The sequence below is a fragment of the Anomaloglossus baeobatrachus genome, chromosome 5, assembly GCF_048569485.1.
Source record: "Anomaloglossus baeobatrachus isolate aAnoBae1 chromosome 5, aAnoBae1.hap1, whole genome shotgun sequence".
Lineage (NCBI taxonomy): Eukaryota > Metazoa > Chordata > Amphibia > Anura > Aromobatidae > Anomaloglossus > Anomaloglossus baeobatrachus.
In genome coordinates, this window is record NC_134357.1 from 36529029 (window position 1) to 36556204 (window position 27176).

The window sequence follows — 27176 nt, forward strand, 5'->3', positions numbered from 1 at the left end:
TCATAGATCAGCCACTACTTCTAGTAGAGCGACATAGACCCACCACCACTTCTAGTAGGGAGGCATAGACCCAACACCACGTCAAGAAGAGAGACATAGACCCACCACCACTTCTAGAAGAGAGACATAGACCCACCACCACTTCTAGTAGAGATACATAGAACTGCCACCACTTCTAGTGGAGAGACATAGACCCGCCACCACTTCTAGTAGAGAGATAGAGACCCGCCACCACTTCTAGTAGAGACAGAGACCCGCCACCACTTCTAATAGAGACAGAGACCCGCCACCACTTCTAGTAGAGACAGAGACCCGCCACCACTTCTAATAGAGACAGGGACCCGCCACCACTTCTAGTAGAGACAGAGACCCGCCACCACTTCTAGTAGAGAGACAGTAATCATGGTGACACATAGATCTGCACTGGCACTGTAAACATAAAACAGTAAGTATTTTTAATCAGGACCATGTAAAAAATAATTTAATTTTGTTTTTAAAAAAAGTTGAAGTGGATAAATGTAGCCGGGTGTCTCTACAGCAACGGTTTAAAAGAATAGAGAAGAGTGAACATCAACTGGTTTATTAACAACAGGCAACAAAAATCCGTAGGATCAAACATGTCAGCAGACCCAAAAAAATAACAAAATGAGACTTATATAAATTCCGGCATGAAATCTACGGGACTGTAAAGATTTTTGGCATCATCAGAAAAGCAGACAACCTGTGTTAATTGTCTACCCGAGCACATCACAGACATCTGCTTTTCTCAGGTAATTAGGGATATTTCTTCCATTAGATTGTAAATCAGCACAAATGAGATTTGTTAAAGGCAAATTAAGGAAACCAATTTAATTAAGAATTTAGTGAAATAAAAAACACAAAACATATAATACAAAGCTAGACTCTGCCAAAGTGTTCGCAAACACCAACCATTTTCATCCTCACTGCTCACATCCAAAGTTACTGGGACAATCCCTTTTTGATAGATGAGTCCACAGACTGATCACCCAGTTATCGAATCTGGACACTGCGGGAATCCGACAGCAAGTGATTCATTTACCTTTAGCGCCTCCAGAGGGGAAATTAAGTGTTACAGAGTTTTAGGTAAAATCAGTAGATGCCCATGTAACGTATGTAAGTCTTCCACAGTGTTAAACCTTTTGACCACTCTTTACTAATAAGGGTTCTTAAAGGGATTGTCTATAAAAAATAATATTTTCCAATTTATTTAATATATATGTTACAGGCAATGTATGAAAACCCGGCCTTCTATAGAATACCTAGGCAATGTATACAATCCCTGTCGTTTTCAGGCAAGGTAAGAAATATATGCGTTCTATACTTTTCCTAAGCATTACATAAAATGTCTAGGTATTATAAAGAATGACAAGAACTGATCAGGCAAAGTCTGATATAATGCCCAGATTGGAAAAATTGGCCATTACATAAAATGTCTAAGTATTATAAAGAAATGGCCAGATTGGAAAAGTTACCCATTACATAAAATGTCTAGGTGCCCAGATTTGAAAAGTTAGCCATTACATAAAATGTCTAGGTGCCCAGATTGGAAAAGTTAGCCATTACGTAAAATGTCTAGGTATTATAAAGAAATTGCCAGATTGGAAAAGTTAGCCATTACATAAAATGTCTAGGTATTATAAAGAATGACAAGAACTGCTCAGGCAAAGTCTGATATAATGCCCAAATTGGAAAAGTTAGCCATTACATAAAATGTCTAGGTATTATAACGAAATGCCCAGATTGGAAAAGTTAACCATTACATAAAATGTCTAGGTGCTCAGATTGGAAAAGGCAAAGTCTGATATAATGCCCAGATTGGAGAAGTCTTTAGTAACAAACAGTCAAAAAAAGAATGAAAGAAGTAACAAACAGTCAAAAAACTAATGAAAGAAAAAATCCTAAATGAACAGCAGGACTGCCTACTTTGGGACTACAGTATTCTACACTCCACCTGTTTGTCATTTAGATATTCTATAGAATTACTAGGAAATGTATGAACATCTGATGTATTTCATACTTTGCCGACCCATTTCCGGCATTGTATACATTGCCTAGGTATTCTATAGAATGCCTACTTTTATACATTGCCGGTAACATATATAAAGCTCTATGACTTGCCAATATAAATATATTAAAGGGGTTGGCCAGGACTTTTGCATTGATGGCCTATCCTTAGTATAGGTCAACAGCTGTTCTGGAGCTGCCCCGTCTTCTGATAGTGCTTGTGGCCAGGTACTGCACATCCACTTCCCATTCAAATCACTAGGAGGCAGATGTGCGGTACCCGGCTGTGCTCGCTATCAGTTGATGGAGCAGCTACGGAACTGAGCATTTCTGGCTTGACTTGATTGCAAGAAGTTAGGTCCTAGCTTCTGGCACTTCTGGTTGAAGCTTTGTGCATGACCAGAGTTGTGCGTGAAAAGGGTTGGCTTAGAGATTAAAATCATCCAGTCTGCCAGCCCCCTTTACGCAGAGAAATATTCTCATGAACATATGCCAGAATTAGAGCTGCCAGGACAGGGATCAACACATTTTTTGTATACAAATCTTTAGCTTTTTTTTTTTCACGTGGAGAACCCCTTTATGTGAGAGTCTAGGTGGGTTGCCCACCCCTGATTTTGTTTCATCCACTTTGTTCTAAAATAACAAAGTTGACTCTTTTTTACCAATCCCTTGATGCTCCTCTTCCAATTCTGTCCGGGTCTTCTGCTCGTCTCAATACTTTCTTATAAGCAGGGGCATTACTATAATAAGTGCTGGGGCTGTAAATGCACCCAGGCCCTGGAGCCAAGGGGGCCCCAAAAATTCTCTTTTGCCTATATAAAAAGACCAATGCATATTTTCCCTTGGGGCCCATGAGCTTCAAGTTAAGCCACTGCTTATAGGTCTTGGAGGACATGTGATTGCTGCAACCAATCACTTTCTGCTGGACTAATTTGCTGCAGTGGTCACGTGTCTGTCCTGACTATACAGGAAATACCAAAAATGGCAGAATTGGAAGAGAGGAGAAAGGGTCCAAAAATGAGTAATACCGATGCGTGAACCAGATTAAAGGGCAATCGGAATCATTTGAAATTTCACCCACAAATTGGATTAGCCAGAACCCGAATTTTTAAGTAGTCATTTAAATAACTTAAACTTATTACTGAAAAGTGGCACCAACCCGACCCCAGGTGGTCTTCTCCGTAAGGGGCACTTTGCACGCTACGACATCGCAGGTGCGATGTCGGTGGGGTCAAATCGAAAGTGACGCACTTCCAGCGTCGCTCTCGACATCGTAGTGTGTAAAGCATTTTTTATATGATTAATGAGCACAAAAGCGTCGTAATCGTATCATCGGTGTAGCGTCGGTCATTTCCATGAATTGGGAAAGACCGATGTTACGATGTTGTTCCTCGTTCCTGCGGCAGCACACATAGCTGTGTATGAAGCCGCAGGAGCGAGGAACATCTCCTACCTGCGTCTCGGCCGGCTATGCGGAAGGAAGGAGGTGGGCGGGATGTTTACGTCCCGCTAATCTCCGCCCCTCCGCTTCTATTAGCCGCCTGCCATGTGACGTGTGACGTGCCGTGTGACTTAGGAAGGAGGCAGGTTGCCGGCCAGAGTGACGTCGCAGGGCAGGTAAGAGCATGTGAAGCTGCCATAGCGATAATATTCGCTACGGCAGCTATCACAAGATATCGCAGCTGCGACGGCGGCAGGGACTATCGCGCTCAGCATCGCAGCATCGCACCTGTGATGTCGTAGTGTGCAAAGTACCACTAAGAGTCCAAACTAAAACAATGGAGCAAATACAAATAAATTATGATAATCACACTCCGGTCCGGCTCGTTGCAAAACATTTAGGTAACACATTGGACTTTGTTTCCCATCTTTCCTTTTTCATTAAGTAAAGCAGCTGTGTGGGCTGCAATCATTCATTAATATGAAATTAGCAGCAGTCAGCGCAGGTACGAGCGACGTCAGATGTCTCGGTGCATTGTACTAAGGGACTGAGTCACTGATTGTAAAAAAATCATAAGAATATGTATCAAGAAAACATGTAATCTGTGAAATGGAGAACATGAAGGGAGAGGACGCCTAAAGTCGTCATTATCTGGGTGCCAAAATTCAATTTATTGTCTCCTGTTATCAGTCAGTAGGGGACAGGCTCAGTGTAATGTTCTATAGTCAGATACATACGACTGTGAGCACTGAAAAGTCACCGCCCCATATGATCCACACTTTATCTCTATTATTATTATACCTATTTAGCAGCAGATGTTTTAATATTGCAGTATTATAAGGTTTGCCCAGTGCGTTTTTAAAATTGTACTCCACTGGTTTGGTTTAATAATAGTCCCCCTTCTGGGACCCACTGATCGCAGAACAGGGGAAAATTGTGATCACAAAACCGAAACCAGGAGGAGTTGGAAGGATGTAGTGGATAAGTGATACCTTGTTTAGACAGGAATTCTTCTTTAATAGTAAAGGGGAATCTGTCAGGTCCCTTGAGCCCTCCAACCCATGCTAATTAGGCCTTTGACTAGTCGCAGGGGCGTTGTTTCCCCAGACTAGTCCCCTTCAGCCCTGTGGGCGTGATAACATGATTCCAAAAGCCGGCGTCATAGCAGCTCCTGGAAATCTTGCGCATGCGCGTGGCTCATTTCAGCTGTGTCACTGCGCCTTTGAAGCTGGGTGTACATGTCCCAGCTTCAGAGAGGCACACTGTGCATGATTGCAGAAGCTGTTCTTCCAATCATGTGTAATGCAACTAATGAAGCTGAGAAGCGTACACTTGGCTTCAAAGGCGCCTTGACGCTGCTGTAATGAGCCGTGCGCATGCGCAAAATTTTTAAAAAAGCAAGTTCTAAAGGAGCATGAACTGGGAATTAGAACAGAACTACAGCTAAGGCTCTGTTCCTTGAGTTTTTGCAGGTTTTTTTCCTGCTATGTATGCAAATTAAAAGCTGCTTTTATTCAGTACCAGAAAAGCTGAGATTTCAAAAATGTCATGCACACGCTTCTTAGGCTAGGTTCACATTTCCGTTGTTTTGTATCAGTCACACGCGTCGCTTGACGCATGTGACTGATGAGCTGTACAACGGATGACAAAGAACAGAATTCTTTGTCGGACTCCGTTGTGTGCGGGGGGCGTAGCACGGGGGGGCGGAGCCGAGCGGGGCTGTGGCACTGAGGACGTCAGTGCCGCGGGGACTGCAGGACAGATGAGTGTCTGTGTGTATGTATGTGTGAGTGTGAGTGTGTTTGTGTGTGTACATGCTGAGTGCTGGAGGGGGCAGAGCCGAGCGGTGAAGTGTCTGGCTCCGTGCACAGGCAGGGTAAATATCGGGTAAAATCAAAGCACTTTTTGCTTGGTTACCCGATATTTATCTTGGTTACCAGCATACACCGCTCAGCGCTGGCTCCCTGCACATGTAACCAGTGTAAATATCGGGTAACTAACCAAAGCGCATTGCTTAGTAACCCGATGTGTATCCTGGTTACGGGTGCAGGGAGCCAGAGAGCGCATGCGCATCGAAATCCTACGGATCGCGCTGCTCAAAAAACGTTACATGCTGCGTTGCTCCCGCCCAGCGGTCAGTCAAAAAACGACTGACCGCGACGCAGCGGATGCAACGCAGCATCATCAGTCACAATCCGTCGCTAATAGAAGTCTATGGGGAAAAACTGGATTCCTGCAAAATATTTTGCAGGATACCGTAATTCCTCAAGGCGACGGATTGTGACTGAGGGTACTTTCACACTTGCGTTGTTTTCCTTCCGTCACAATCCGCACTTTGGAAAACAGCGGAATCCGTTAACGGATTCCGCTGTTTCCTATAGACTTGTATGGATGACGGATTGTGCCAAAAGGACCTGCGTTGCTTCCGCTGGGCGACGCTCCGTTGCTTCCGCCCAGCGGGAGGAATGCAGCATGTAACATTTTTTGGAGCAGCGTAATCCTTAGGATTTCACTGCGCATGCTCTCTCTGGTTCCCTGCACCCGTAACCACAGTAAATATCGGGTAACCAAGCAAAGTGCTTTGCCTAGTTACCTGATATTTATCCTGGTTACGTGTGCAGGGAGCCCGACACTCAGCTCCGCCCCCTCCCGCACTCCACTCCGCATGTATATACAGACACAGACACACACACAGACACAGACACAGACACACACACTCACCTGTCCTCGGCGCCATGGCCCCGCTTGACTCCACCCACCCCGCACTCCGCCCCCCGCACACATTCCTGGCGGCCGAGCGATCAGCTGATCACCCGGCGACCAGCTGCTGGGAGCGATCAGCTGATCTCCCGGCGACATGCTGCTGGGAGTGATCAGCTGATCACCCGACGGCCGGTTTCTGTGAGCGATCAGCTGATCACCCGGCGGCCGGCTTCTGTGAGCGATCAGCTGATCACCCGGCGGCCGGCTGCTGTGAGCGATCAGCTGATTGTTCACAATATTCAAAGCAAGAAGGCCTGCGGAGACACCATCACATGTTTCTCAACGCTGGCAGGAAACTAGCCAGGTCTTTCACCGGGAAGGAACAACCACGGGAAGGGCAGTCTCCAGTCAAGGAGACCACCTATGCCAAACATGGTATCCATCCACAGACAGCCGTTTCGGGGTATTTGCCCCTCATCAGTGTGGAGTAGGAATCTGGCTAGTGGGACATTGCCTAGTAAAAGACTATGTGAGCAAGGATGGTTGACCTTAGGGAGATCAACATCCACCACTGCGGAGACACCATCACGTGTTTCTCAACGCAGGTTTCTCAACGCAGTGATTCTAGAATCACTGCGTTGAGAAACACGTGATGGTGTCTCCGCAGTGGTGGATGTTGATCTCCCTAAGGTCAACCATCCTTGCTCAGATTGTTCACAATAGTCTGCCGCCGGTAAAACTGTAAAAAAACCAAAATAAAACAAAATGGATTCCGTTGTTTTGCAGCATCCGTTGTGCCACTATATGCAACACATCCGTTGCATCCGTTACACAACGCAATGCAACGGATCCCGTTCAACGCAAGTGTGAAACTAGCCTGAAGCAAAACAACGGAAGTGTGAACTTAGCCTTATTGTTTTCACTGACTGAATTGTAAAACTGCAGCGGTTTTTAAATCTAGAGAAAGTGAAAGAATCAAAGCAGTAAGTAAAAAAAAAACCTGCAACAAATGCAATCATACATTTTTGCTGCATTTTGGGGAATAATTATAAAATGTACTTAATTAAACATGTACTATAGACCAATGTCACATATAATCTCCTCTGAAAAAAGCAACAAAAATGCATCAAAAATTATTATTATTATTTTTTTTAATTGTTTTGCCTGCAGAAAAAAATCTGCAAAAATGTCAATGATTTCATACAATAGCATTAGTGTTAGAAAAGAAAGCAAAATAACGTGATGATGTATATTACAAATGATTCACAACTTAGCAAAGGTTGGAGAATAATTCAATTGAAAAAATAGTTAAAGGGAACCTGTCATGAGAACTTTAGCTTGAAACCTAAAAGTTTCCCCTCTGCAGCTCCTGGGCTGCATTCTAGCAATGTTCCTGTTGTTCTTGTGCCCCCTTTCTGACCAAAATAAAGACTTTATAAAGTGGTACTTTTTTGTATTCAGATCTTGATAATGGTACACGGGGGCGGGCTCTCTGGTGTCAGTTATCCTGCCTCCTGTCGCTTTAGGTCGTCCCCCATCGCTCCATTCCATACTTCAGGACGCAGCCCACTGCGCCCGAGGTGCCGCGCACGCGAGGACCCCTGGTCACGTGTGTCGCAGGCACGAGACTATGGGCGGCGCTGTGATTGCATTGCAAGTGCCCGCCCATCATCTCGTGCCCGCCCTTTCCCCTCTGCCTCCAGCGTTCTGCGCAGAATGTTCCAACGTCGGGTCATCTGGCCAGCGCTTGCGCAGAACGCTGGAGGCAGAGGGGAGCATGTGGCCACGAGATGATGGGCGGGCACTTGCGATGCAATCACAGCGCCGCCCATAACCTCGTGCCTGCGCACACGTCACCAGCGGTCCTCGCGTGCGCGGCACCTCGGGCGCAGTGAGCGGCGTCCTGAAGTATGGAATAGAGCGATGGGGGACGGCCTAAAGCGACAGGAAGCAGACTAACGGCCACCAGACAGCCCGCCCCCGTGTACCATTATCACGATTTGAATACAAAAAGGTACCACTTTATAAAGTATTTATTTTGTTCAGAAAGGGGGCACAAGAACAACAGGAACATTGCTAGAATGCAGCCCAGGAGCTGCAGAGGGGGAGACTTTTAGGTTTCAAGCTAAATTTCTGATGACAGGTTCCCTTTAATTGTAACATAAAATAATTAAGTCTAAAAAAAAACAAAAAAACAAACAAAAACAAAAAAAAAAAATCAGTGAATTGCAGCAGGTGTCTGTTCTGGCACATTTCTAACTTCCGCACATTGTCTGAGAAGCACCAAATGCTTGGAAAGAAACTGAGCATAAAAATATTAGCTAAAAATAAACATGTCAAAATAGCACTACTTGCACCAGCTGAAAAATCTGTCAAATTGTAACACATTAGAGCAAAGAGCAAATATTTAATTCAGACGGGGAAACTTTTGATTAAATTGTTGTTACTCCCATCTGATAATAAAGTTGCAATTGCAAATGTTTAATGCAAAAAATAAGATCCTGCAAAGAGTTACTAACCTCTCTAGAGATGACAGACTCTTTAAAATTAGAGTAAGACCCCCTTTAGGGCTGCTTCTCACTTGCGAGTTTCTTGCAGTAGAGCAATGCGAGAAAAACTAGCATTGGAATCGGACACATGTTAGTGAATGATTCAGCTCTCATCTGCGATTTTTTTCGCAGTCCAAATCGGACTGAGAAAAAAATCGCAGCATGCTGCTTTTTTGCGAGTTTCTCGCACCATTTGTCCCAATGATTTCCTATGGAAGGGGATTAAAAGTAGCATCACACACGCGCACCAGCGTTCACATTTGCGAGTGTGGCAGTAACTTCGCTCATTAGATGAATGTGACAGCACATTCCCATAGGTTAATTAAATGACACATGTGTAATAGCTTTTATCTAATTAAGATGTTGCATGAAACTAGCATCGCAATCGCAACATACACGCGAGAAAAAAAGCATCGCACTTGCGTTGCACTCGCACCTAACGTGAACTAAAATCGGCCGAGTTTTTTTCAGCCCAGTCGGACCGATTTTACTCGCATAGATGTGTTTCCACCCTAACACTTCCGTGTTTCCCACACAAGCCGGCTGTGAACTGAGATGACCTCATGAGGTCAGCGGGTCACACAGCAGTGTTGTTACGTCACCACCGGAGTCCGCTCCATTGACTTCTGCTCCGATCCCCAGGCAACGCCGTGTTCCTGCCGTGGATGGTGCTGGTGATGGGAGAGGAGTCGATGCCAGCGGCACCGGTGGGCGCAGGCTCCGATCATCCACTGGGCTGGGTTATCTTGGGATCTGCAGTACCACTGGCTGACTGTGGGTGGCGTGTGTCTTCCAGCTGAAGTTGCCAGCGTTCAGCTACAGCCAATGGGAAGACACCACACCCTTCTTAGTTCCCCTGCTGTCTGCTGACCTCTGCCAGAGATAGTTCTGATATCCTGGCTCCTGGTCCGCCCTATTCTGTTTAGTGATTCCTGTGTGCTGACTTCTGCGTGTTTTCTGACTACCCTTCTGCCTGCTGTTTTTGTACCTCGCTGCCCGATCGGTATTTGACCTCTGCTACGTTTTCTGATTACGTCTTTTCCTACTGATTCTGTCCCTGTTCTTCTATTCCTGGTTTGACCCTGCCTGACTACTGCCTGACTACTACTCTCTCAGACTGCAGCCTTCCACAGGTAGTGATCTCCAGGGCCCTGTGTAATTCCAAATCCCTGTATAGGGGTTAAAGGGTTTCAGGGTTCTGGGGGTCCTGCTTGGTGAGTGGCTTCCCTCTAGCCTGTCCATTACATCCCATCTGAGTCTGTTGATCCATGCAGGCGTTACAAGTGTGTGAGCCACTGCTTACAGGGACGAGCTGTGACAGCATGAGTTCACTGCAGTTCAAAGCCTGCGGCTGTTCTCACGCTAAGTATTGTGAGAGCCCTCGCATGATACTTGGCGTGAGAACAGGTCCGAGCATTGAGCTGAGTTGAACTCATGAGGTTAGCCCAGGTCACTGTAGCGGGTCACACAGTAGTGTGTGAGCAGCCTTGGGCAGGGACAAGCGGGACAGCATGAGTTCACCGCAGTTAAATAGGCTGAATAGGCTGTTAATTTACAGGGTTATAGCCTATTCAGGAATGACCGTACAAATAAGCGAGGGGGAGGTGTGTGTCTATATGTAAAATCATCCTTAAAACCCATCCTGCGTGACAACATATGTGAGGGTACTGAGAATGTAGAGTCCCTATGGGTGGAGATAAGGGGGGGGGGAATGAATAATAAAATACTGATAGGGGTGTGTTATAAGACGCCGAATATTATGGAAGAGGTAGAGAATCTCCTCATAAAGCAAATTGATAAAGCAGCGAGTCTCGGAGAGGTAATTATTATGGGGGACTTTAACTATCCTGATATAAATTGGGGAACAGAAACTTGCAGTTCCAGCAAAGGAAATAGATTTTTGATAACAATGAAAGATAATTACCTTTCACAAATGGTACAGGACCCCACAAGAGGGGGAGCACTACTAGACCTTGTACTAACCAATAGGCCAGACCGCATATCAAATATACAAGTTGGGGGTTACTTGGGGAATAGTGATCACAAAATAATAAGTTTTCATGTATTCTTTAGTAAGATGTATAGTAGAGGGGCTACAAGGACACTAAACTTCAGGAAAGCAAATTTTAAACGGTTGAGAGATGATCTTAGTGCAATAAACTGGGATGATGTACTAAGTAATAAAAGTACACAAAGCAAATGGGAGACTTTTATGAGCATCCTGAATAGGGCTTGTGCAGAAAATATACCCTATGGGAACAAACATGCTAGAAATAGGAGGAAACCCCTATGGCTAAATAGAGCTGTAAGGGAAGCAATAAAAGAAAAACAGAAAGCCTTAAAAGAATTAAAGAGGGTAGGTAGTGATGAGGCATTATATAATTATAGAAAATTAAATAAAATATGTAAAAAGCAAATTAAGTTAGCTAAGTTTGAGACAGAGAGACTCATTGCGAGAGAAAGTAAAAATAATCCTAAAATATTCTTTAACTACATAAACAGTAAAAAACTGAAAAGCGATAGTGTTGGCCCCCTTAAAAATAGTCTTGGTGAAATGGTGGAAGGGGATGAGGGTAAAGCCAACCTGCTGAATGACTTTTTTTCTACGGTTTTTATACAAGAAAATGCCATGGCAGATGACATGACCAGTGATGCCATAAATTCACCCTTGAATATTACCTGCTTAACCCAGCAGGAAGTACGCCGCCGCCTCGAAATCACTAAGGTTGACAAATCTCCGGGCCCGGATGGCATACACCCCAGAGTACTACAGGAATTGAGTTCTGTGATAGATAGACCATTATTTTTAATCTTCTCAGATTCCTTAATAACAGGGTCGGTACCGCAGGACTGGCGCATAGCAAATGTGGTGCCAATATTCAAAAAGGGTACAAAAACTGAGCCGGGAAATTATAGGCCGGTAAGTTTAACCTCTACGGTTGGTAAAATCCTTGAGGGTTTCTTGAGAGATGCTATACTGGAGTATCTCAAGAAAAATAACCTTATGACAGAGTATCAACATGGGTTTATGAGGGATCGATCCTGTCAAACTAATTTGATCAGCTTCTATGAAGAGGTAAGTTCAAGTCTGGACCAGGGAAATGCAGTGGATGTTGTGTATATGGACTTTTCAAAAGCTTTTGATACGGTGCCACACAAAAGGTTGGTACATAAAATGAGAATAATGGGGATAGGGGAAAATATGTGTAACTGGGTTAAAAACTGGCTCAGTGATAGGAAACAAAGGGTGGTTATTAATGGTACGTACTCGGACTGGGTCTCAGTTCATAGTGGGGTACCACAGGGGTCAGTATTGGGCCCGCTTCTTTTCAACATATTTATAAATGACCTTGTTGGGGGCATGCGGAGTAGAATTTCAATATTTGCAGATGATACTAAACTCTGCAGGGTAATCAATACAGAGGAGGATAATTTTATATTACAGGGAGATTTATGTAAATTGGAGGATTGGGCTGAGAAGTGGCAATTGAAGTTTAATGTAGATAAATGTAAGGTCATGCACTTGGGTAGAGGAAATAACATTTATGATTATGTACTTAATTGTAGAACACTGGGTAAAACAGACACAGAAAAAGACTTGGGTGTATGGGTGGATGGTAAACTTCACTTTAGTGGACAGTGTCAGGCAACTGCTGCCAGGGCTAATAAAATAATGGGATGTATTAAAAGAGGTATAAGTGTTCATGAAAAAAATATAGTTCTACCCCTGTACAAGTCACTAGTGCGACCGCACGTAGAATACTGTGTACAATTCTGGTCACCGATATATAAGAAGGACATAGCTGAACTGGAGAGGGTGCAGAGAAGAGTGACCAAGATTATTAGAGGAATGGGTGGGCTGCAATACCAAGACAGGTTATTACACTTGGGGTTATTTAGTCTGGAAAAACGAAGGCTTAGGGGGGATCTAATCACAATGTATAAATATATGAGGGGACAGTACAGAGACCTTTCCAAAGATCTATTTACACCTAGGCCTGCGACTGGAACACGGGGGCATCCGCTACGTCTGGAGGAAAGAAGGTTTAATCATAATCACAGACGAGGATTCTTTACTGTACGAGCAGTGAGACTATGGAGCTCTCTGCCGCATGATGTTGTAATGAGTGATTCACTACTAACATTTAAGCAGAGCCTGGATGCCTTTCTTGAAAAATTTAATATAACCAGTTATGTATATTAGATTTTATGACAGGGTATTGATCCAGGGAACTAGTCTGATTGCCGGATGTGGAGTCAGGAAGGAAATTTTTTCCCCATTGGAACTTGTTTGCCACATTGGGGTTTTTTGCCTTCCTCTGGATCAACATGTTAGGCTACGGGTTGAACTAGATGGACTTAGGCGGGCTTTGCACACTACGACATCGCAGGCCGATGCTGCGATGCCGAGTGCGATAGTGCCCGCCCCCGTCGCAGCAGCGATATGTGGTGATAGCTGGCATAGCGAAAGTTATCGCTACGCCAGCTTCACACACACACTCACCTGCCGTGCGACGTCCCTGTGGCCGGCGACCCGCCTCCTTGTTAAGGGGGCGGGTCGTGCGGCGTCACTGCGACGTCACACGGCAGGCGGCCAATCAGAGCGGAGGGGCGGAGATGAGCAGGATGTAAACATCCTGCCCACCTCCTTCCTTCCGCATATCCTACGGAAGCCGCAGTGAGGCCGGTAGGAGACGTTCCTCGCTCCTGCGACTTCACACACAGCGATGTGTGCTGCCGCAGGAGCGAGGAACAACATCGGACCATTGCGTCAGCGTAATTATGAATTACGCCGACGCTATACCGATGATACGATTACGACGCTTTTGCGCTCGTTAATCGTATCATCCAGCCTTTACACACTGCGATGTCGCATGCGATGCCGGAAGTGCGTCATTTTCAATTTGACCCCACCGACATCGCACCTGCGATGTCGCAGTGTGCAAAGTGCCCCTTAGAGTCTCCCTTCAACCTTAAAACTATGATACTATGATACTATGATAAATACCCATGGCTATTCTGACGCCAAGTATTGCGAGAGACCTTGGCGGGAGAACAGGGGCGGGCATTGAACTGAGTTGAACTCATCAGTTTGCCAAAGTTCATTGCCATGGGATCTCGCGTTACTTCGTGCAAAAGCCGCAGACACTGACCAGCTGTGAATTCATGCTGTCACCGAACGTCGCTGCCTGCAGTGGCTTACACATTACTGTGTGAACCGCTGCAGTGACCTGAGGCCCCTTCTGATTGGCTGTACTATAATATGATGACATATTCTATTAAAGCTGCAATATATTTTGGGAAATCCCATACAGCCGAGTCTTAAATCATGTGGCTCTTCTTTGGCTCATGCAATTTTCTACTTTGAGTAACATTTTTAGGCAATTTGCACAGATCGAATAGCAAATTGTTTGCATTAATTGGATCCAGCAAATTTCCTAAAATTTTACACATACAGTTAGGTCCAGAAATATTTGGACAGTGACACAAGTTTTGTTATTTTAGCTGTTTACAAAAACATGTTCAGAAATACAATTATATATATAATATGGGCTGAAAGTGCACACTCCCAGCTGCAATATGAGAGTTTTCCCATCCAAATCGGAGAAAGGGTTTAGGAATCATGGCTCTGTAATGCATAGCCTCCTCTTTTTCAAGGGACCAAAAGTAATTGGACAAGGGACTCTAAGGGCTGCAATTAACTCTGAAGGCGTCTCCCTCATTAACCTGTAATCAATGAAGTAGTTAAAAGGTCTGGGGTTGATTACAGGTGTGTGGTTTTGCATTTGGAAGCTGTTGCTGTGACCAGACAACATGCGGTCTAAGGAACTCTCAATTGAGGTGAAGCAGAACATCCTGAGGCTGAAAAAAAAGAAAAAATCCATCAGAGAGATAGCAGACATGCTTGGAGTAGCAAAATCAACAGTCGGGTACATTCTGAGAAAAAAGGAATTGACTGGTGAGCTTGGGAACTCAAAAAGGCCTGGGCGTCCACGGATGACAACAGTGGTGGATGATCGCCGCATACTTTCTTTGGTGAAGAAGAACCCGTTTACAACATCAACTGAAGTCCAGAACACTCTCAGTGAAGTAGGTGTATCTGTCTCTAAGTCAACAGTAAAGAGAAGACTCCATGAAAGTAAATACAAAGGGTTCACATCTAGATGCAAACCATTCATCAATTCCAAAAATAGACAGGACAGAGTTAAATTTGCTGAAAAACACCTCATGAAGCCAGCTCAGTTCTGGAAAAGTATTCTATGGACAGATGAGACAAAGATCAACCTGTACCAGAATGATGGGAAGAAAAAAGTTTGCAGAAGAAAGGGAACGGCACATGATCCAAGGCACACCACATCCTCTGTAAAACATGGTGGAGGCAACGTGATGGCATGGGCATGCATGGCTTTCAATGGCACTGGGTCACTTGTGTTTATTGATGACCTAACAGCAGACAAGAGTAGCCGGATGAATTCTGAAGTGTACCGGGATATACTTTCAGCCCAGATTCAGCCAAATGCCGCAAAGTTGATCGGACGGCGCTTCATAGTACAGATGGACAATGACCCCAAGCATACAGCCAAAGCTACCCAGTAGTTCATGAGAGCAAAAAAGTGGAACATTCTGCAATGGCCAAGTCAATCACCAGATCTTAACCCAATTGAGCATGCATTTCACTTGCTCAAATCCAGACTTAAGACGGAAAGACCCACAAACAAGCAAGACCTGAAGGCTGCGGCTGTAAAGGCCTGGCAAAGCATTAAGAAGGAGGAAACCCAGCGTTTGGTGATGTCCATGGGTTCCAGACTTAAGGCAGTGATTGCCTCCAAAGGATTCGCAACAAAATATTGAAAATAAAAATATTTTGTTTGGGTTTGGTTTATTTGTCCAATTACTTTTGACCTCCTAAAATGTGGAGTGTTTGTAAAGAAATGTGTACAATTCCTACAATTTCTATCAGATATTTTTGTTCAAACCTTCAAATTAAACGTTACAATCTGCACTTGAATTCTGTTGTAGAGGTTTCATTTCAAATCCAATGTGGTGGCATGCAGAGCCCAACTCGCCAAAATTGTGTCACTGTCCAAAGATTTCTGGACCTAACTGTATTCTCTAAGCCTCATTCTACTTGTCAGTGAGTATTCCTCTAGTTTAATACTAGGTTTCTTGGGCCACCAAAGAGACTATCCTTCTCAACAGAACTAGTGCAATGTTATAAAGTGAAAAATATTTATTTCTTCGTCAGAGTAATCGTTTAACCAATGATTAGGCACAAGCACATTTCTCCAAAATTGGGTAAAATGCTTCAGGAGGAACTTCAGAATACAAACCATATGTTTAACCACCCTTCCAGAAGCTAACTTCTTATGTGCTTGGTATATTACTGAGCAGTCAGAATCCAAGACCTAAATGAAGGTTCGGATTGCTGTTAGTCTCAATCACCACACAATTACCCATACCAGGACCATCAGCACAAGCACAGTGCCCCAGCCAGGCACTAAATGGCCAAACAGTTGCATCCAGCCATACATCACCAAACACAATGCCTAGAGTCAGATAAAGCAGAGGGCAGAAACGTCCCCACCACTCTGCTGACCCCATAACTGCAGAGTCCAGACCTCCTCTGGTAACATTAAAACAAACACTGTGGCCACCAGGAGCTTCATGGCCGAGCAGCTGCAGCAGCCTTAAATCAACAAGCACAATGCCGAGCCGTACATCATAAGTACAATACCGAGCCCTACATCACCAAGCACAATGCTGAGCTGTACATCACCAAGCACAATGCCGAACCGTACATCACCAAGCACAATGCCGAGCCATACATCACAAGTACAATACCGAGCCCTACATCACCAAGCACAATGCTGAGCCGTACATCACAAGTACAATACCGAGCCCTACATCACCAAGCACAATGCTGAGCTGTACATCACGAAGCACAATGCCAAACCATACATCACCAAGCACATTACCGAACCGTACATCACCAAGCACAATGCTGAGCTGTACATCACCAAGCACAATGCCGAGCCATACATCACCAAGCACAATGCCGAGCCGTACATCACCAAGCACAATGCCGAGCCATACATCACCAAGCACAATGCTGAGTCGTTACATCACCAAGCACAATGCCAAGCCATACATCACCAAGCACAATGCCGAGCAGTTACATCACCAAGCACAATGCCGAGCCATACATCACCAAGCACAATGCTGAGCCGTACATCACCAAGCACAATGCCGAGCTGTACATCACCAAGCACAATGCCGAGCCATCCATCACCAAGCACAATGCCGAGCCATACATCACCAAGCACAATGCCGAGCCATACATCACCAATTACAATGCAGAGCCATACATCACCAATGACAATGCTGAGCCATACATCACCAAGCACAATGCTGATCCGTACATCACCAAGCACAATGCCGAGCTGTACATCACCAAATACAAAGCTGAGCCGTACATCACCAAGCACAATGCCAAGCCGTACATTACCAAGCACAATGCCGAGCCGTACATTACCAAGTACAATGCCGACCCTTACATCACCAAGTACAATGCTGAGTGTTATGATCCGGAACCATGGAAGACCACCATAAATCATTGGTAAAAGGTGACAAGAGCATTGGCAACTAATCTGGCCGCCATCCCCTTACTAATCATCAACACTAGAAGTAGCCAAGGGGTGAACTAACATCCTGTGCACCGCGAACCCAGCCGGAGAACTAGCTATCCTAAAAGGAAGGAAAAATGAATAACTCTCTGCCTCAGAAAATAGATAAAGAATAGCTAGCCCCCCACATTCAAAGACTGCGGTGATATAGGAAAATACAATACACAGATAAATGATAGGATTAGCAAAAGGTGAGGCCCTACTGACTAAATAGGACAGGATAGGAAAGGGTCTCATGGTGGCCAGAGGAAAAACCCTGCAAAAATCCAAAAACCTGATAGTACAAAAGGCCCTCAGATTGCTAGATCTGAACTCCGTCCTATACCAGGCACTCTTGTCTTACCAATGAACAAAAAGCAGGAATCCTTACAAATTCAAGAAGCAACAAACACATGGACTAATAGGAGCAATACTCCAAACATAGCTGCAGGGAGCTTCCCAGCTAAGCAACTGAGAGGGAAGATCTCTGCATGCAAATAAACTGAAAACAACCACAGCAAATGACAAACTCAGATAAGAGCAAAAGAACCAAACCACAAATAAAGAGCCAAGCACTTATCTGGGGTAGATGTGGTCTGGAGCAGGATGAAGCAGGCTGGTGTACAAAGAACAACTGACATCCGGTATAGCCTGCTATCAGACCAGGGTTTAAGCAGAGAGTTAGCAATGGAAACGCCCATTGCTCAACACACCTGGTCTCTGACCAAACCATTCCTGGCCACAAGAGGGAACCCCACAGCAGCAAAAGCATAACTGACATTCACAACAGCTGAGCCATACATCACCAAGTACAATGCCGAGCATCGTAAGGAGCAGTGTAAAGCCAACACCATTGAACTATGGTGGAGATGTTCTGTGCAGTGATGGATCACACTTCTCTATCTGCGTCTCATGGAGGAGTCTGGGTTTGGTCAATGTTAGGAGTAAGGGGTACTTTACACGCTGCGATATCGCTAATGATTTATCGTCGGGGTCACAGTGTTTGTGACGCACATCCGGCATCGTTAGCGGCATCACAGCGTGTAACACATACGAGCGACCTTAAACGATTGCAAAAGAGACAAAAATTGGTTTTGGAGAGATTGTCCAAACACCAAAAATCTTTGTCTCGTACGTAGCGATGTAGTTCGTCGTTCCTGCGGCATCACACATCGCTATGACACCGCAGGAGCGACGAACATCTCCTTACCTGCGTCCACCGGCAATGCGGAAGGAAGGAGGTGGGCGGGATGTTACGTCCCGCTCATCTCTGCCCCTCCGCTTAAATTGGCCGGCTGCTTAGTGACACCGCAGTGACGTTGCTATGACGCCGAACGCATCTCCCCTTGAGGGAGGGATTGTTCGGCGGTCACAGCGTCGTCGCTGACCAGGTATGTGCATGTGACGCTGCCGTAGCGATAATGGTCACTATGGCAGCGATCATCACATACGGGGGCGGGTGCTATCGCGCTCGACATCGCTAGCAATCGCTAGCGATGTCGCAGTGTGTAAAGTACCCTTAACTTTACTCATTTGACTGATAGTGCCCGTTATGCAGTTTAGTGGAGGAGGTGGGATGTTTTCCAGAAGTCGACCTCGGCCCTTAATGCCAGGGAAGTGAAATTTTAATAGTTCAGCTCAAGCATTGTGGACAATTGTAGCTTCCAGTTTTATGAGAGCAGTTTGGGAAAATCCTTTTCTGTTTCCCATGACTGTGCCCAGTGCGCAAGGCCCATACAAATATGGTTGGGTGGCGTTTGGTGAGAAAAACATGACCCACCACAAAAAGCCCGGACCTCAGCCCCATCTAACACCTATAATGGAGATTGTGAGACCGATCTCCTCCAACATCAGTATTTGACCTCACAAATGCTCTTCTGGATGAATAAGCAAAACTTCACACAGACATCTCCAAAATCTTGTAGAAAGTGGATGCTGCTGTACCTACAAATGGACCAACACCATAATATTGCCTATGGCTTTAGAATAGGAGGTCAGAAAAGCTCCTGTAGCTGAAATATAGAGGGGGCACATATTTTTGTCCATATATTTTATTTTTAATGAAGAGAAAGAAATAAGTTTTAGTGACCTATCAACCGTGAGGATAAAGGGGTCTGCCGGTCACGCCTGTCTCTCTGCATTATGAGACTAGTGACACATTCAGAACTTCAGAGTCATTTCCATGTTAGTCTTTCAATATTATATGGATTTCCTTTCCTTTGGCAGTCGTAGGGTTAATGTGAGTTTGCTTTGCAGCAGCTTCTGAATCCTGGTCAGGTGTTTCTGGTTTGGGACCACTCCCAGTCCCTTTATATACCCTCTGCTACCAGCAGGGGGGGCAGTTATTCTTTGCCATTTAGATGCTGGGCGCCGAGGTGGATGGAGCTGCTTGAACCGTCTATAGAAGTTGCTGTGGTGGCTGCAGTCTTTGTGCTGACTTCAGCAGTTTATCATTGTGTTTCCTCCCTGTGTGTCTTCCTTCCCTGGTGTGTTATTTTAATGCAATGGTGGGGCAAGCGTCCCTTACCTGCCCACTCACTAGTCAGGACTTTTGTAGGGTCACTCAGGGCTTCAGGTTTCTGCTTCGTGCAAGGTGAGGAATCTGTTTAGGGACTCACTAGGAGTGCAGGGTATAGTGGCAGGTAAGTGGATGAGGTGTCCATCTTCCCTCTCACTGGTGCTAGGGCTCAAGGTTGTTAAAGTGTCCCCCATGTACCCTTTGTTTGTCATGGTGTTACCCCTGTTAAGTTGTGTGTTTGACTTCACACCAGACCATTCCTAGTCCACGTTGTGACACTGACATGTTGAAGTGTGACAGATCATTACATGTGACAGGACTTAGCATTCACTTAGCATGACTGGTCATTCTTTTCCCTAAGATCATCTGTCCGGGAAGAGTTAAGTGGTTGCCATAAACATAGATGGTCATCTGAACCAACTGAAATTGTTGAGTTTGCTCAACGTTGCCATATGTGTATGGGCACCAGAGGTATCACGGATACAGCGAAGTGGTCTAGTAGTACCAGTTGTCACACTAGGTACAGGGAAGTACCAAGCGCTCGGCGAAAGGGAACGGAAGGAAAACCCTGTGTCTAAGGAGAGGGAAGATGGTGACCTGTGACTAAACCTACTGCTGTTGTCTGGGGTCGTTCACGACCCTAGATAGGTTCTGCCCCTATGCACTGAGCCGGATACCGGACCCTAGGTATCCCTAGTGCTGGGCCCTAAATAGACAATGGATAAGATGAGCTCTTCGTCAACCCCACTAAACACTAAAGAAGACACAAGAGGGACACACAGGGGGAAAAGCATGAACTACTTATCCACAGATGACTCAGGAGTTCAGCAGAGCTTTCAGCAAGGATTGCAACATCGGCTTGAAGGAACTGAAAATATCACCAGCAAGTCCAAAGGAAGGAAGGGGTGTTTAAATTTCAAGGGAATACTGACAATCAACAGCTGGGTGGAAGCTGAGCTCCTGCTGGGTCAAAATGGGAGAGAGATGAATCCTATACCAATGTATACCAACAGCAGGAACAATGGAAAGTCAAGGAGCATTCTGCGCAGCCAACAACAATTTCAGCTGGTCCTAGTTCGTGTACTACTGAGAGGGAAGATGGACACCTTCTCCACTTATCTGCCACTATACCCTGCACTCCTAGCTAGTCTCTATACAAGTTTCTCACCTGTCACCGAGCAGGAACCTGAAGCCCTGAGTGACCCTACAATAGTCCTGACTAGTGAGTGGGCAGGTGAGGGACGCTAGCCCCACCGCTGCACTAAAACAACACACCAGGAAAGGAAGACAGACAGGGGGGGGAAACACAATGATTAACTGCTGCAGTCAGCACCAAGACTACAGCCAGAAACCACACGACTGTCTCTCACATGTGACACATCCATGACACCAGTCTCACAAGGGTTCTGGTAGCTAAACTTGTTTAGTATAATACGTGTCCTATCACATAAAGACCTAGTTTAAAATTTTGCATCAAGGCTCAGAATCTTCAAGTTTTGCCTATTTTGGCTCCTCGCTATAAGCTGGTGGCAATCTGATAACATATCACTAGATGGAAGTAGGAACCCCCATGCACCCACACACTGTTTTTGCAGGTTTTGACGTCTTATCACTGGGAGGAAAGTACAGGTATCAGGCTTGAAAATATATTCATTTTTTTTATATCTTTTGCCAAAGTGTTCACTGTTCTATAACTAAAGCATGGAAAAGAAATACAGCGGCATACTTAAAAGCTCTGCGTCGTAGCCTCTGCCATCCCTTAGGCTCAAGCTTCTTTTTATTTCATCTAATACCAGGGCACAAGATGCAGCATAAAACATCTCCATGTCAGGTACAAGCTTCTGTAGAAATCTCCTTACCTGAGAACGCATTGTTCGTGTTCAGGAAATAAATCTCTTCTCGTCCATCACCATCGATATCACAGGCAGTGACCCCAATGGCATTGCCTTGGCGATCCCGGATGGGATAATAGGGAGAGCTCCGCTCATCCACCGCTAGATTCACCAGACGACCTTTCTCTTTTATGTATTTCAATACAAGATTGGGTCCATTATATCTACAAAAAAAGAAGCAAAAAATAAAGGAAAATGAATAAAAAAAAAAGACCAGACAAAGAGGGAGGGTTTTCACCCAAGACTAAACAGAAAAAGCTTTCCCGTCTTTTTGGTGTAGATATCCACAATATACACAATACACTAAAGGTGGTAAAATTTAGCCTTTTTTTATACGATGCCTTGTAAATAGGTAAAGTAGCATCAAGAACTTGTGCACATGCGCATGTAATATGGCAATCATAGTGTACTGTGCCTTCATTTTCTTTTATTTCTTCGGACAGTGGAGAAAAGAAACTAGACACAACAGAGCGGACCATACACTGCAAGAAACACTGCACCCTGGTTCTGAAAAGCGCTTTGTCCTGTGACTGTACATAAAAATGTATAAAGCGCAAATTAATTACCAGAACCTGGTCCAGCGACCGGGTCAGTAATCTGTAGCCATCGGACGGTAGCTCTGCAAACTGCCTCCAAAATATTTGCACCCGCCGCTTCTTTTTTAATTCACCGACCTGGCAAAATATCACGTGCGTCACACCATAATAATGATGTTGCTCCAGGCAGGCAGGTTAATCAAAAGAGGAGCAAGAAAAAAGAAAAATCAGCTCATCTTTCGTGTGTTGCTAATCAAGAGAGGAGCTAGGGATACCGTCAGGTAAGAGACAGTTTACAGGACTACTATCTACCGGCGATAGATTACTATCTTGGTCATTGGTGCAGGTCATGAGAATCGATGCACACCATCTTAAATTCCCCTACCTGGTTATCTATGGTTCTCTTCCAATGCCTCCACCGATAGGCACTCCAATTGATGGCACAGTAAGGGGCACTAATAAGTCTGACTCATACATTCCCAGTCGTTCATGTGCCTGTGCTGTGGCGGTGTGGCTCAGACTCACTCCCTATGTCACTATGGATGCAGGAGAACCAAAACACTAAAGAGGACAGCAATTACAAAATGAAAGCCATTAAGTAGGGTTACTATACAAGACACTTTTCAGCGCCAAGGTGACAGGTTGCTTTACTATCATACGTTGTTCAGATTCGCACACATCTGCTGGAAGGGTGGCGTCAGACTCTGCTCACACTACAGAGTCGGATAAGCAGCCTGAGGCTTCTGGATTATTCAGCCAGAGCCGGGCGTCGGCTGGTTCAGGTTCACTGGTCTTCAGCTCTGCAGGAGTTAAGCCCTGCAGACTGGTGAGCAGGACCTATATGCTCATGCCGCTGTCGCCACCCTATTTAGTGCACAGCTTCCTTCCTGTATGTGCCGATAATAGCTTCAGCAATCCCTGGTCTTAAGGTTTCTTCTGTTCATGGTGATCCGTGCTGCGCCTCTGAGTGGTGTGAGAATTTCCCAGTTCTGCGTTTCTTCCTCTCTTTTTTTTGTTACTCCCCAGTACACATATTGTCTCTCCTGTGTGTGGAGTGCTGTGAGTACGAGTTTCCATTTTCCCTAGTCCTTGTTTTGTGGGGTTTTGTCTTTGTGTTTTTCAGCTTGCCCCAAGGGTGGGGAGAGGGGTAGTAAGATCAGGGCCCAGACAGGAGTTAGGGTCACACTGGGGGCTCGGACCTGGCTACCATCAAACCTACCTCTGAGATAAGAGACAGTTTAGGGGCCCCTGTCCTAACTCCATATACCCTGTGACATTTACGGAGTGTTGAAAAGCAACTTATACACTCCAATTTACTGACCAATATTCCCACCGGATAAAGCTGGAGATGACACCAATTATTAAAGGGTGTTCCCTTATGAATTCCATCATTTGATTATGGGAATTGAGCTGAATGGTAATATGCAAAATAAACAGTTTTCCTAAATATTAATTTTGTTAAATCTGCCCCAATTGGTCTGACATGGATAGCTGAGCATTCCTATCTACATCAGTTCAAACAGAAGTTCATCATATACTGTAGATAAACCATCCTAAGGATAGGTCATCAGTACCAAAATCTTAGACATCCACTCAAAGTCAAGTTTCATAAGGTTTTTGTGAAGTTTTATAAAAAGTGCACTTTCAATTGTAATCTTCCTTCTCCAAACCTTTATTATAGTTATCCTGAATGGCAAAGTCTGGAGCTACCGCTCCTTGCCTTGAGCCTGAGGTTTCCTTGTTTAGTGCTGAGTAATGCTGATTACTGAGCTTCTGCAGCGTCATGGGAGATGCCTTCTCTATGTGCAAGTAATGCAAAGACTTCCAAGGTCTCCGCACAATCCACATAGTTTATGAAAAAAAATAGCAAATATTAGGCATTGTATTGGCATTTTCTGTTTTCTTGAAGTTCAAGTATATTGATGGTCTCCTTTTGAAGATTGGCAAGTTGTCACTTTGAAATTAAAGAACATGGCAACCTACTGTGGTCAGTTACTGCATAGCTGAGGCAAGAATGGCAACCAATATGGCTGCCATGCCATTTGTCCTTTTTGCCAAAATGACCAAGGACAACCATTTAAAATGACAATAAACTGATGAACTAACCCTGGCTTCCCTCACCACCATAGGTAGGTTCCGCACCTATGTACCGAGTAGGATACCTGACCCTTGCGGACCCTGAAATAAGACCTAGGTAGGGAACGGATGGGATGAGCGCTTAGTCAACCCCACTAGGCTCTAAGAACACATCGGAAACACAAACAGGAGGAAGTAAACAAATAACTCATCTCCGGGGGACTCAAGGAGAGGAACTGCTGCAAAAACAAAGTTTCTCCAGATGAATACATACCGACTGTTTGCACTGAAGACTTGTTAATGGTGTTAGACCTATCACCAGCACAGAGTAAGGGGGAATGAGGGTATTTAAGGATAAAAAGGGAAGTGCTGATGAAAACAGCTGAAAAGGTGAGGAAATCCACAGGGTCCTAAAGAGAAAGGGATAAACCCCAAGCAGAGAAAAAAGGGAAAGTCAGAGAGCAGGTTGTGTAGCCAAACTCTGACTGTCATGATTCACCATTTGTTCTGCTCCTTGCAGAGCCTTTAGGTTTCTCTATTGCTCAGTAGTTTGTATTCTCTGGGTCCTTGCCAGTGGGCGGGACTTGTTTGGTGCCTCGTTCCGGTAATCACCTTGCTTTATTTGTGGGCTGTTTCCACCGGAACTTTGCCAGTTATAGTTCCTGCTCTGCAGTGTGAGCTTCTGGTTCCCTTGAGTTTGTTCTGATCCTCGTCTCGCTACCTCGACTCCTCTCCCTGTCCACCACTCCGTCTGTCTTGTCTGTGCTCCCTGACTTCCTGACCCTCCTTTGATCGTTTCCCTCAGTTCCGCTTTCCCCTTTTGTACTTATGTTCCCCTTCAGCTTCTGACTTCAGCTTGCTCTTTGACTACGGTTCTGCTCCCCATCTGTACGTGACATTACCTCTTGGCTACTGACCTTAGGCTTCCACATGACTTTGGCTCCCCTTCCTCCTTTGCCCTGATGTGACCTCCCGGTTCTTACTCTCAGCTTGTACGACCATTCTGCTACTACCTCCCCATCTAGATACTGGTGACATCTAGCGGGCAGATGCCGCATTACACCTAGGAACTCTGCATCTCTCCTGTGTACCGATGCCCCCTCGTGGTAGTATTGCAGCGATCTTCTTCAGCTGGAACTACAGGACTGTCTGTGAAGCGTGACACACCCGTAGCAGTATCATTATGTTGTGGAACAACACTGAAGACACACATCGGGAATTGGGAGAACCACAGCAGCCCCTTTATAGTATTGATAACAAACTTGTCAACTTTTTTAAAATTATTTTCTGAGATACAATGGATTAAGAACAGCTTTGAGTTGACATTTTTATTTTTTATTTTTTTTAATAACCATGCCCACTTTCCACGACATGCCCCAACGGTTTTCTGCCCTCTAAATGAACCTCTCGTCACGGTGACCTTTGGTCATGGTTAGTGAAAAATTTAGTGGTGCTTTGGCACTCATTGGCACTCTGGGAATATGCCAACCCTTCAACCAGTCTAGGAGGTATCTACTGCTTTTGAGACAATCCTTGCAAATCAAAAAAGTCCATGGAGCCTCTGTTAGGGGTCTCGACACGGAAAATAGCCAGATATCCCTCCGGGAAGGACCTAGCCAAGGAGTGGCTCTTTTTAAGACTAGACCTAGGATTTCACTGTGTTGAGCGCCTTTGCTAGCTGCCGGCAGTGTTTTCTCTGCCTGGTCTCCCAGAAATTAGCGATTGTTTTGTTGTCTTGTTGGAGACAATCCTTGACATTCCATAAAAGCTGGCAAGTATGTTTTAGAAGTATAGGTCTATGTACACTCATACGAGAATAGAGGTCAACAGTTTACATGTTTCTATATATTATAGTAATTTACTAGTCAGACAGAAACAGATGTTTTGTTAGTAAGTAGTGAAAAGAGGAAACAATGCTAATGTTTTCCCAATACGCTGACAGTCACCAATTGTAAATGGATGGAGATATGGAGATATCTGAATAATGTATTCACCAAAACCAATCAATAAGGATTCAAAAGAAACAACTAAATAGCAAAAATGAAGAAAAGGTCTTTATCTCCGTACAGCAATCTGTTGATGCCATCGCTCTTCCATTTGTTACTCAACACAAACAGCGATAACATTCAACGTGAAGAAAGTCTTTATTTGCATGGTGCCGAAAGGTCCCAAGTCTACAGAGTTGGAGGAATGCCTTAATACACTTGACTTGTAAAGTGTAAAAGTTTACTTAAAATATGATCAATCCCTTTAAGATAGCATACTGGAAGGAATCTGAATCTATGGAACTGTAAATAGTCATGAAACCAATAGGTGTGCTCTTCTTTCCCTTTCTTCTTGGCGCAACATAACCTGAGATGAGTAGCACGAGATGACCACCTTTGCCAAAAAACATGATGTTACAATAATCTGGTTCGAAATGTTTCTGCTACATATTTCTCCATGCAGTTGCAGCCTGTTAAAGCCTTTGCTAGCATGTCGTAATAAATTATTGAATTTGTGTATTATTGAATTTGAATTTATTGGAAAATTGAGATTGGCCATCTATACGGCGCTGCAATGCAATCCTGTACCTTCAAATTTGTGGCATTAGAATTTCTTAAATAAAAGTAAGTCTAAACATCACTATACAGGAGTTACTCAGCTGCAAAGCTTGAAAAAAGACACAATTCCAGTAAGTTCAACCTTTCTCAATCAATTATACTTTTATATGTGGCTATTGTCACAATGTGACTACAGGATTGCGAGGGACAGGGGGCTCCTATGCTGTCCC

At 44.7% G+C, this 27176-nt stretch overlaps 1 protein-coding gene across 2 annotated transcripts in view; it reads right to left on the bottom strand.

The window, feature by feature from the left end:
• The window catches only part of CRTAC1 (cartilage acidic protein 1), a 779202-nt gene that overhangs the window by 481205 nt on the left and 270821 nt on the right, over positions 1–27176 (bottom strand). For both annotated transcript variants that reach the window (XM_075348409.1, XM_075348410.1), the window contains exon 3: positions 21759–21955. In XM_075348409.1, the coding sequence (XP_075204524.1) occupies positions 21759–21955 (197 nt within the window). The remainder of the gene's footprint in view (positions 1–21758; positions 21956–27176) is intronic.